The 12,990-nt window shown below is 38.0% G+C and overlaps 1 protein-coding gene across 2 annotated transcripts in view; it reads right to left on the bottom strand.

Annotated features, from left to right (window-relative positions):
* CACNA2D3 (calcium voltage-gated channel auxiliary subunit alpha2delta 3) overlaps positions 1–12,990 on the bottom strand; it is a 396,842-nt gene that overhangs the window by 133,786 nt on the left and 250,066 nt on the right. For both annotated transcript variants that reach the window (XM_058422243.1, XM_058422242.1), the window contains exons 12-13: positions 11,534–11,612; positions 5,305–5,438 (exon numbers count right to left, since the gene is read on the bottom strand). In XM_058422243.1, coding sequence (XP_058278226.1) covers positions 5,305–5,438; positions 11,534–11,612 — 213 coding nt within the window. The remainder of the gene's footprint in view (positions 1–5,304; positions 5,439–11,533; positions 11,613–12,990) is intronic.

Consider the following 12,990-nt stretch of genomic DNA (forward strand, 5'->3'; position numbering starts at 1 on the left):
TTTTCATGCACGAAACATTTGGATCCTGATGTGACAGTTGAGAGACACGAGCTTCCTATAATGCTGCTGCATTTCTGCAAAGAACTTGGATCAGAGTAAAAGGTATGCCTACACAGTAGTAATTTTTTTTTAAGGATGAAGAAGAAGAAATTGATTTTTTTTTTGCTACATACATAATAATGTTATTGTAACACCCATCATAAGCATTTTAGAAATAGTTACTAAAGGCTTTGCTTCAGTGGAGTTATCTCAATTTATGGCCCATAAGGAGAAATAAGGTTCTTGGTTGACTTTCCAGGACAGCCTCAGTCTCTTAATCAGGAAATGCATTTAAGTATTAACTCCGTCAAAAAAAAAGAAAGAAATTAGGAAAATATAGTTATATTTACAAATACACATATATACAACAGCAACTGTAGAACTGAACTAGAATCAAACTAAAAGCCGTAAGGGAACATATGTCTGTGATAATGTGGGGATAATGCAAATAAAGAATCAACACGTGGTACTCTAACACCAAAGGAAATTACAAAGAGCAAAAGCACTCACCATTCACATTATGACAAACCATGACCTCTAATGACTCAGAACACTGATGTTTTAAAGGAACTCTTAAATTCTGGAGCATCAGACAGTCATCTCAAAATACTCAGTGAAAAAATAATTTGCTCTCTTTAAGCAAAGAACTCCTCAGTTTGGGAACAGAACAGAGACAGTGTGATAATGTTTGCCTGAACCGGCTCACAGCTGGAGACCAGCAGCCTGGAGATGAACTCAGCAGTGTGGCAGATCCAGAGGATATGTTCAGGTACACGATCAGGATCAAATTCCATCAGGAAGAATTAACCAAGGTCCAAGTAAAGTCAAACTGGACACCCCAATAAACAAGTTCTCCATCACAAGCTTTTAAACAGTGGGAACTCAGGGACCATACCAGTCTTTTTTTATTTCCTGAAGGAAAAAGAGGCAATGTTTCATCACATTCCAGATGTGACTGTAAGAAAGAGTTAAGGGCTTCTGTGGTCTACAGGGGATTACCCACAATACCAAGAGATGACCTCTATGTATTGTTCCACTGGAATATTCTGATGCCCAGCCCAGATTCCTTTTCCTTCCAAAATATTCACTTTTATCAACTCACTATAGATGCATGCTGAACAGTTGTTGACTACTTTAAAACTCATGCTTCCCTGAAATACTATGATAGTTTGAGAATTCTTTTCTACTTATATTTGAAAGCTATCACTTAGAAATCACTTCTTTCTAAGCATTCATTAGGATCATTTAATTTTCATAACCATTACACGCTTGTAGGCCTTAGCAATGTTGAGGGACTGATATCAGATCCAACTGTGACCCGTTTTTGAGCAGAAAAGGTATGCTGAGACTGTTTTGTAGGAGTGATGTCCAGACCTCACCATCTAGTGTCCACTTATCCCTTCTACAACCTTTGGAGATACTTCCTACAGCATCTCTGTGCTGTAAACCTGAACAGTAACCGGCAGCAAGACAATTTCTTCTGCTAAATTCCACAATTAAGAATCTTCCGCCTGACCCCTCACTCTCAACAGCCCAAACACCCTCATTCACAGAATTCCATAGATCCAACAAAGCTCACTCGTGCTGTGTATCAAACTTCTGAGTAGAGAAGGACAAATGGAAAACAGAAAAAGTCTAAGGAAAGTGTGGAATTTGGAATCAGAGGACTCTGAATCAGAAGACAGGAGGCTGGCAGGTACATGTCACAAACTTCAATTCCAACATTTTACCCTGAAGGTATTGGCAGCACGTAAGCCCCTGGGCTATTACAGGACTAGCATTCCCAACTGTTTTGAAGCTGACTTTAGAATTAGCCCAAGACAATCCTCTAAAGACTGTTTCACCAGTGAATACCAAAACCAAGTACAACCAGTTCTGTTCCCCACAGACCCAAGTTCAATTTTTTTCAGAAATCTGTTGTTTCTCCAAGAGCCGGTAACACATCTTAAAATTGTATTACTCCTATGTCAAAAGTCCTGGTTTTGAAAGAAATGAGGCTTTACACAGTGATAATCACCTTTCCAGCCTGAAATCGTGGGTTTAAGGGAAATAAACACAAATTATTTTCTGATGGATAACTAAAAATGACTGTAGAAGCTGACTGGCTATCTCTTCAGAAAGACAGGAACCACTGGGGAGAGAAAAAAGTCCAGGGACAGGAAAAAGGGAAGCAAGGAGTCACCAGAGAGGCCTTGTCCCAGTTGCTTTAAATCAATCCTGACAGTGCCAAAGGACACAGCCCTGGCACACATAAAGGTTGTTCAATGTCGTGCTTTCTGCATATGACATTTTGCCAGAGATTTCCACTTCTATAAAAGTCGTATTTTTTCCTGATAGTGTGTGAAGCTCCTCAGCAGTGCCAAAGCCACGTTGAAGAGGCAGCTGTACGAACATTTTGCAGACATCCTCTCACAGAAAAGGTGAGCAGAAACAGGAATTAGATGCTTTGATTTAGTAGCAAAATTCTGGGAATATTCCTAAATGGTATCAAACACTTAAATAAACTAACTTCTGGCTTTCGCAGACGACTTTGTCCTGCATAAATACTGGATGAGAACAGTCTGGGGTGACAGGGGAAGTATTTTGTACCCTAAGATAATTACTGTCCAGCTTCATTCTGCCTGGATCCTAGGATGTTCCAGCCTAATGTTGCTTGCTCAGAAGCAGCACAGCTGGCCAATTAGCTCTGCTGTTTGGTGAGAAGGGAGCAGGGAAGAATATTCCATGCTGTTAGGGCGCAGTGACACTGAGTGCAACCATGTAAATCTAACCCTGGCTGTTCGGACACTGCTGGGTAACAGCATTTAAGCCATCTGTAAATACACTAATATTTCTAACCGAGAAGGGTCCAAGCAGCAGCCACACAAACTGTCTGTGAAAACCAGCAAGTTGTGGGATAGAGAGGATTATATTAACAGCACTTCCAGTATCAAAGCACTAGAGATGGCCAGGGGGTCTGTCTCTGAACGTAGCACTCAGGCAGCTTTAGCTGCGGCAGAAGCAAGCCTGGTTTGGTAAAAGACCAAAAGCCTTCATTCTTATTTTCAAGTTTTGTATGTGATTACCCAAATTTATCCTGTTCTTTTGCCTGATTTGATTGGTTGTTTGGGTTGGTTGGTGTGTGTGTGTGTTGTTGATGGGTTTGGTTTGGTTTGGGTTGTTTTGGTTTTTTGGGGGGGAGGTTTGTGGGCAGAATGATGGAGGAGGGTGGGAAAAGGTAGTTTGCAACTAAGCAGATCTTAGGGATTTTATTTTTCAATCTTTTCTTATAGAATCCAGCTCATTAGTGTCCTGAATGGAGCTTTCATACTCTTAAAATATATGCGTGCATGTACGTACGTGAGCGCACGTGTGCACGTGTGTGTGAATATATGTGTGTCTGTGTGTTAACAGTGATATTGATTAGTTTAGTCAAAAGAGTAAGAAAACAAGGGAAGATTAAAAGAACCTGGAAGTGTTTTGACTGCATCAAAGGACCTTTTGTTTGGATTTAAGCAGTTCTATTATTCAAGACTGTAACAGCTCCATTGCCTTCATTTCCCGGTTTTCTCCAGACTCCCTCTTTACACTCCCTCTAGTGTTCTTAAATTCACTTGCATTTACTCACCCCTGCTGTATTCACTTAGCATTTCACACAACATTAAGTTAATTTCCCTTAGCTTTTCCATGACCTACAGGAGGATAACTGAAAGTTGGACTAATTTTTGTATTTTTCTCCCTGCAAACATCGAGGAATTACAGATTTACAGGCAAAAGTAAGAGTAAAGTCTCAAATTAATTCTGAGACAGCAATTTGTACTTTGTTAGTGGATAGAGAGGATGACTTGATACTGAGAAAGGAGAAAGATTTTGTTTACAATACTTTTAATGAACGATTCACAGGCAACGAAAGAGAGTTGCACCAGGACACCACTTACGTGAATGTCTTCCTGCTACTCTGTCTAACAAATACACAAACTCCCTTCAACAATCGCACACTGATTATTACTTCAAGTGCTCAAAAAAAAACGTGAATGAGAACAAGATTCTCCTGGTCATCTCCCCATTTCGTGGGATGCCCTGAAGGCACAGTAATAACACATATTTCCTGTTCATCTTATCTTACGGTTCAATAAAAGAAAGAGAACAAAGGGGAGACTGGATTAATACGTTATTTTTTAAAAGGAAACAGAGATAAGTTAATTCCCTCTAAAGCAATTAAGTGTTTGTTTCTCCTTTATAACTGCAGTTTAAGGATTTATTTTACATTACCCATGGCCGCAAATGAACACCAGAAAAGGCTTAAAGAATTGTGAAAATGAAATAAAAGCTCTGTTCCCAGGGTGGTTTGGGGTGGGTTTAAGACTGAGCCATCTAGAAGCAACAGAGACTCAAAACAAACAAAACCCACCAAATATCAGATCTCTACCTTGCCCACCTTACCCATCAAGGAAAAATTTAAAATAGAAAGAAGGAAACATCTGTGTCATGAGTAATTTGTGATCTTCTATCCATTATATTGAATACTTGGCATCTCCTGAACTAAATGGCAGACATTTGTACAAACTCCTGTTCTACGGATAATACACTAACCAAAATATTTTAAATGGAACAAAGGAAATATAATAAGAAACAGAAAATAGATAAAACTCTATTTCAGACCAATCCATGAAAATGAACAACTTTTACCTGCAAATCTGATGATTTACCACACATGCTACAGAAGAATCACAAGAGCTCAGTCACTGCATAATAGAAAGTTGTGCTTATTTCACAGGGATGTCAAGTTAAAATTGGATATTTATGATAATTATTTTAACATATCACACATTCAATACACTTTCAAAGGCAGAGCCTTTTCAATTTTCTTCCCCAAGATATCATAGTTGACCCCTGGAAATGACTCGCCTTTCTTCACTAAAAATATTGATTCTTGTCAGTCTATGGGTTTATACCCACATATTCAATGACATGTTTTAAAACATATAGAAAAAAAGGTTACTCAATCAATATCTGTTCAATGCTCATTATTGATTAATAAAAGAAATGTAGGTTTGCACATCAAAGTCTTCAAAATTATTCTGTAACTTAGGTTTGTTTCAGTATTTTCTATGTAATTACAACGTATAAATATCTGCTAAAGTTCAGTAATATTGAATTATTTGCTTGCAGCATAAAGATATCAAGTCCCAATTCTTACACTGAGTTAGCACATTCCAGCAACAGAAAGCATTTCCATAATGAGCGTTTCTACCACAGTATTTTGGCTTTATCATGCAGACTTACAGTGCTGTCAATGTATGCTTCCGTCCACACTACATCGTGCTCCTGGTCAATAACCTTTGGTCGGCTGAGAACATGGAGATATTCCATAACGTTCTCCTGCACATCAGCCAAGGTGGAGATCTGAGTAAAAAAACCTGTGAAAATGCACAATTCCAAGTTATAAACAAGAGAGAACCAATAAAGGAAGTTTTTCAAGAAGAAGTATTGATGTGGTTTATGTCTGTCATGTTTTTTGCTTATTTCCAAAGGAAAAAAAAAATACAAAAGAGGAATGTTTCAGCAGAAGCAGCCTCAAACAATAATAATAACTGCTGAAATAAAATAATAAAAATAATAAAAATAAAATAAAATAATTAAAAAATAAAAAATAATAAAAATAATAACTGCTGAAAGCAAATGTCTGTGAAACTTTTGGCCAGCTGTTAAGGACAGGATTTCCAACACTGCTATGAACCACTGCACTGTCTGTACTAAACTTTGATTCCAATACTTTGATTTTTTTTTTTTTTAATGGTTTGCGCTTTCTTCTTTTAATGCTGTCTGCTTTGAAATGTAGAACCGGTGTTATCTTTGTCCAAGTAAATCTCACCCACTTTATCCAGTTTCAGGAAACATGATGGAGTAGAACTACAGCAACAGAATGGTCGTTGCATATGCTCTGAAATACTCATCCCTACACAATGTGACTGAAATTTAAAAAGCAATATGCAATTTGCAAATATGGCAAGTCACAGAAAATGTAGACTACAACTAGAATTGTTTGGTTAGGTGATCACAGCCTTGTTAAGACTTTGAAGCATCTCTTCCAACCTGACAGCATTGAGAACTGCAGAAGCCTCAGCTGTTTGAGCAGTCACCATTCTCTTCTCCTTGTTTAGATGCCAAGTATCTTTATACATCACAAACCTGACATCTGGAGTCCACCTCATGCAAGAGTGATGAAGGACTGACAAATTTCAAGGCTAAAATTTCATCAGGCCTTATTTAAATGCATCACTTGCCTTCATTTACTTTCTGTTAATGAGAAAAGACCAACATGAAAGAGGCTTCACTACAATTTTAATCATTTGACAAGATCACAGCTTCTGTGGAGCTGCAATATTAAGCTTTATTAAGCTTCAGCAGAAAACATGGCAGCAAAGAACTTTTGAGCTGTGTTTTTGTAGATGGGGCCAGTTTTGGCAAGACAGTAAAGGTGAACTGTCTGAATCTAGAACTTTCCAAATTAATACGCTGGCCCATAATTCAAACACTACAAAATGGATGTTTCTGCATGAATTTTATCTATGTGTGAATTAAGGCACAGTGAAAGAACAGACTTTATAGCAGACAGCTATAAAATGAAACAAGTCATAGTAGTAGCTTAATGAATATCTTCAACTTGATAATAAAAAGAAGTAGCGCTGCATTTTGTTTTTAAACTAATTTGATTGCAGTATGATCTCAAATATTCCTAGTATGACATTTCTTACTCATAGTATACGTTCTTACTGTTAAAATAGTCAATATTCTGCTTAAGGAATTTTATTTATTTGATATTTTATTTTTTCTATTAAGTTCAGTATTGTATGAGGGTGTTAAATGACTACCACACATATTATTAAGGTTTATCTCTTGCTTCTGAACACGGCTATTACTTGTCTTAAGGTTCTAAGAGCTTTTTCAGCCATTGAGTACAATGACTAACATAAGTTTAATCAGGAAACCTGTACTTGAGAAAGCAGAATCCTATGTTTATGGTAAAAAAATATCCCCAAACATAGTATAATTTCTTGAATCAGAGGAAGACTCATGAGAAAAAGCAGTGTGTATGTTACTCTTTCTGAAACGCTGCCTGCTCCAATTTTGGGACCTCGAAGAACGGGTTTCTCTGTCATGTGAATAATGAGCAATACTTCAGTATTTAGTCCTTTTAATTCGGTGAAAATGTTAATGCACAGTCAAAGTACGTTTATTGGCCAACTATTCACATAGAGAACATGTATATAGACACATGTACATACCGTGGGTTAAAAGGCTTTTAATCAGGGATCCAAAATACTTCACAACTGTGTGATCACTCATTTTACAGGTAGGCCCTACGTTTTCCCAAAGCAGTTCAGAGTGACTGAATTTTGATATGCCTCTTTTCAGAATTACATTTGAAGCAGAGATCTGTTGGCACTGAGTAGTATCCAGTGAACAATATGATCACACCTGCACTCAGATACTTAATATATGTGAGAATATTATGTGATATATATAACTTATGTATAGATAAAAAGTGATATTATCATCTCAGAAAAGTCAGAGGAGATTAAGTACCTGGAAAATTTTGTATCTAAGGTGATAGAAAAGACTTTTCTAATCAAGTAGTATTTTGTTACCCATAAACTTTAGAATCACAATCAGTTAACTCTTTTTATTATCATACTTTACTAAAATCAAAACCTTAAAGACTCATTTAAGAAGCTTCTGGATGCCTGTGCCTGGAAAACTCTTTAATCACAGCCTATAAATTACCTCTGAGATAAAGAATGCATTGCTGTAAAATGAGGATCCTTTTTGATTGTCCCCTGAAATGTTTTTATGTCACAATTTCAAGCAAAAAAACCTATCTAGATTACTCAAACGAAAGGAAAAAAAGTAGACAGAAACCAGAATCCATTCTGAAACACTTTGGTACTGTGCCACACAGGTTCACACGTTACAAGACACTGGTACTGCTGCATTTTCTTCTTTTAGAGACCAGGTACAGCCAATGTGAGCAGAGACACCCATTTGAGCACTTATTTGTATTCTCCACAAGGTGTGTTATTTTTGGTGTTCCTCTTTGCAGTGTTTATGAGAATGTTGCCATATCACAACTCAAAAAGAAATCTCCAGGCAGCATGTTAAAGGATTCATTCCTTGTAGTATTTCAAATCATATGTCTAAACTGCACAATAGAGAAAAACGGGTTTTAGCCTAATTTCCTAAGACTAAAAGAGATAGTAAGTCTGAGTTAATTTTGTATAAACTTAGTAAAGAAATAAAGGTTTCAAAGACAAGTGAAAATATTTGTCGATCTCCTCCTAATGGGAAAACCCTACCAAAAGTTACTATATTATAGATAGGAACAATATTAGGTAACATGCTTTTAGTTATGTTTTTCATTTAAATTTTGGGTTTTTTGACAATTCATGTGTTTCTAGCTGTATGTAACTCACAAGGATGACCTTCCTACACTGCTGAGTTTACATCTCTTATCTAGAGATCAGAGATAGGCCATGGAATTGAAACCCTTACTGTTCCTATAGCCAGGTTTAATCACCAGATAAAGACTCGCTCTCAAGTCCTTGAGCACGGCTGCTGAGACCATGTCAGCAACAGCAGCAAACCCATGCTTCAGTTTTTGCATTCCAGCACCACTTTTCAGTTCCCTGGTGTGTGAATTATGCCACCTTCGAGCCCCCTCACAGTCAGCACCAACTTCTTTTCCTCCCCAGCAGGAAAAAACTCATGAAGGAAATGGGTAAGGTTTGGTAACGACAAGCATGAGAGATGTATAATAACGTGGTAAAAGACAGACACTGAGGCTCTGCACGTGGGCTGCCTTTCCCCATTACACAGTCCCTGCATGTTTGGCTTGTTTTTCTCTAAAATGTCCACCATCAGACCGATAACTTTTCAAAAGGCCTCCAGCTGATCTTTACATGCAGTGCAGTACTTTTCGTTTCCCGGGCGGCGCGCGAAAGAGATGCAGTACTCTTGCAACTAATAAAACAGCAGAATTTAAAAATCCTCTGGGTAAGGACTAAGGAGCGAATTCATTGTTTCAGTGCAGCTGTAAAACCCCCGTGGGGTTCCCCCCTCTCCCCCAGAGGAGGCCCCCGGAGCAGGTGAGCGGGCTGGGGAGCTGGCTGCCCGCCGCCGCAGAGCCCCTGCGCACGAGGGGCCGGGCGCACGCTAATGACGGGAATGGATGCGAGGGGGGCTCTCCTCTGCTGGTACAATACTCCAGAAACTGCTCCAGCTGGGGCACAACTTGCCTCAGGGCTGATCTGTCCTCTGCCCGAGCTGGAGCCGCTGTCGGCTCTCCGATACGCGAAGCCTTTTTCTCTACGTTCTTTTCTCAGCCTCAGCTCCTTTGGACTGATGAACCCGATCCTTTGTCCATTTTGTAATAGGCCAACCACAGTGATGGCCCAGGACAAAATGTTTAAAAAACCAAGTAAGTAAAAACGGAGGCTGGAAAATTGCTACTGCAATAGTTAATTTTACTGGGGGGGAAAAATAAATAATGCCAGCTGTTTTGTTAGCAAGTAATGCATTAACTCCCAGCTTTATCTCTACAGCTTTCTGCTGGAAGTGATGCTGAGGGAAAATCAGAGCCTGTCATTGCTAAGTTCTAGATGTTACTGCTAACATCTGGCTTATGGCCAGTAAGCACTAGGAAATTTTCACCTTTGTTCACTTCAGAATCTTCGTAAATCTTGTTTTCATTAATATGCGCTTGCTTATGATACAGACGAGTAAATCACTGCAAATTTCACAACCCCCTCTAGAGGGATTTGGGGGATCTTGAATGTTTTAATGTATTTAAAATGGTTTAGTGTTTTGCTTCATTAAGCAAGCTCCCTCTAGATACGCCCTACTTACAGGGGAAAATGTAACAGAAACAGGGGTTTCTCTAGGTTTCACTATCAGAACTTAGAAGCTGAAGAAGTTTTGCAAGGTGGTGTGAATTTCCCCTGTGACCTGTTTTGAAGGAAGGGGCTGCTGGGCACAGTCCAGTCAGCTGGAAACCCTGCAAACAGCCCTCATCTATGCTGTGCTTCCAAGGGGAAAATCACTGCCAGGAAAATTGATTTTAGGGTCATTCACCCTCAGTGACAACAACATATTTTGGCCCACCCACACAAGGAGTAAACTGCAGTCCTGCTATTCAGCCAGTCTTCAGACCAGCTTTACCACACTCCTCATCTGTTGTGCTGTAATCCCTCATTTCACTGAAATAAAATGGACAAGCTCTAAGTGAAAACTGCAAGGAAAAATCTAAATCTGAACGGTCTGACCAAGACACGCTGTTTCCAATTGTGATTTTCAAAGCTGAAAAAAAAAAATTAATTAATGATTAGAGGTAGAAGATTTCTACATTATGAGCTATCAGAGAGCAGGTATTGTAACTATTAAACTGAGAGGGAAATAAATTTATAGAAGTAACAGTCATTAAGCTGTTTAGTTGATTCATATGAGCATGACTCTGACTCAAATCAGCATGGCTCTGAAAAGAACAAAGTAGTCCTGAAGAATGACAAAGGTGACCACTTTTCCCCTCTGGGAATAAGGAAGACGTGGACCAGATGATCTACTGAGGCAGCCTCCATTGCCTGGTCCTAATTTCTGAGTTGCTGTACTTAGATCTTTATGAATTTGTGGAGCTGGGCTAAAAAGTTAAAAGATTTTGTTGATTAAATTGTCTTCAAAAAAAGATGCTTCAAAGGATTCTTATACTATTATTTAAACTAAATTATGGTGTAATATTAGCTGATTAAGACAAGACTTCAAACTGAGTAATTTCCATCAGCTGGACATAACAGTAGTTAAAGAAATAATGACTAAATGGATAGCACCTGATGCAATTCATCACAATGTAATGTGGCACAATGGAAAAGAAGAACTTTTTATTTTTTCCAAGAGGAAAGAAAAAGGAAAACCCAAAGATTAATTGGGGTTTGGGCCTGTTTTTTTCCTGAATCATTCCTGCTCATACCAATCAATCCTTTTACTGCAGCATCTCAGCATCTTAAATGTTTTAATGCTCTTTTCCTTAAAGGATATAAACCAGTTTTTTTCAATTACCCTGTCAGTTCCTCAAGGGACAGGATGTCTGGTGTTTTACATACCATTCCTAACTCAAGAGGACTTGGACCCAATGTTCTTAGAGACCAAACTCACTCTGGGTAACAACAGATAGAAGAGAACAAATGCTTTGAGATTAATTTGTCCTCTGAACAAAAATTTAAGACCCCATAGTTTAAAAGCTTCATACATCTTTTAAGAAAGAAAATTTCAAACTGTTGGTTTTTGCTCTTTAAATTGTATCTTACCAGATAATTAAGTATTTTCGTTTTCTGGGAAAAAGAAAGCAACCCATCCTCTGTGATTAGTGGCCAGCGACATCATATCTGTGGAAGGGTCAGATGTGCAGGAGGGCTCAGCTCCGGGGTTTTGAAAAGAAGGATTTGACAGAAGAAGGTTAACAAACCTTTGTTAGCACAGGCCATCCACTTCAGATTATCAGCAAATGCAGCTTCTCTTCCAATCAGATAGGTAAAAATACGGACCTGGAGGTAAAATGCAAAAGAAAAATCAATTAATGCTGCATTTAAAACATATCCAGTGGAACTTCAGATACAGATGTGTAATTGACAGGACAAATCTTTCTAAAGTATTACTGAATAAGCAGTAGAGTAGATTAAAAAAATATTTCTGCCAGTAATGTCTTCCTGACAAAAGGTGGGTTTTGTTCTGTGTAACAGAATGGTTGGTCTTTTTGAGCATCTTTAATATCTGACCTTTAACTGCATTTATGCTTAATGTGTAATTAAGAATAAACTAAAACAATTGGAGTACAAAATGGCATGTTTCAGACAAATCTTTTCTTCACTTATGAATTCAGAAAACTGTTATCATGGGCGGGGGGAAGAGGCACTTAACTAGCAAATACTTCTGTAGATAAAGAATTTGCAACACCAGGCAAACAAATTCCCTTAGTTTTCAAGGTTCACATGACACAATATCATTGTCAACACAGGGACAGGTATTCAGGGGTAGGTAGCACTTTAATATCATTCAATTAATTTTCAAATTTAAAAAAAAAACCCTTATAATTTTTGCATTAACATTTTTCCTCATTCACAAGTGGTAATATTTGTAAAATATAGCAACTTTATACTAAGTTCCCATAGGTTGTTTTTTCCCCACAGAAGCAGTTTTAAAACATTCAGAACGTGTCCCTCTTTACTGGCAGTGGTGACACCCTGTTTCCTCACTGCCCTTTTATCCATTTTCTTAAAGGCCACCTCCTGTCTCTAGGCAAACATAGTGTTTTTTGTTATCAGCATGCCTAGAGACCGGATTCCAATCACAAAACTTTTCCCAGCCTCTCAAACATAAAATATGCACAGAACTGACTTGTGATTTATATGGTTTAAAAAGTCCACACGCTGATGGTGTAGTGTTGCAAGTCTGAGTCCAACAGTCTGCATAATCCAACTCTAAGGCACTAAAGGACACAACATTAAACAAAAGAATGGTGTTTTTATACTTTGTTGATTACTATGAAAGCATTAATAAAGAAATTCTTTGTTCTGCAAAGACACATGAAAATGCACAGTGAGATTTATACTCTCAAAATACAGCATAAATCACTGTCATGTTTTATCCTCCTGCAAATGATGCTTGAAAATAGCCTATGATGAGACTGAATACTCTGAGAGATTTCTATTTAATGATCTGCTTTAATCTATAATGAATCAAACTAGACTGTGTTCCTAATAAAAGGAGACCAGCTTTATCTAAACAGATGAGCAGTGAGCATGATAACAGGCACAGGCAGCAAAATAACCACAAAAAAATAAAATTTCAACAAACTGGTAACACAGATCATCATGAGGAATGGGCTGTCTCTGGGATACAGCTGCAAGGATTTTAATGATTTTT

The sequence above is a fragment of the Hirundo rustica genome, chromosome 12 (assembly GCF_015227805.2).
Source record: "Hirundo rustica isolate bHirRus1 chromosome 12, bHirRus1.pri.v3, whole genome shotgun sequence".
Lineage (NCBI taxonomy): Eukaryota > Metazoa > Chordata > Aves > Passeriformes > Hirundinidae > Hirundo > Hirundo rustica.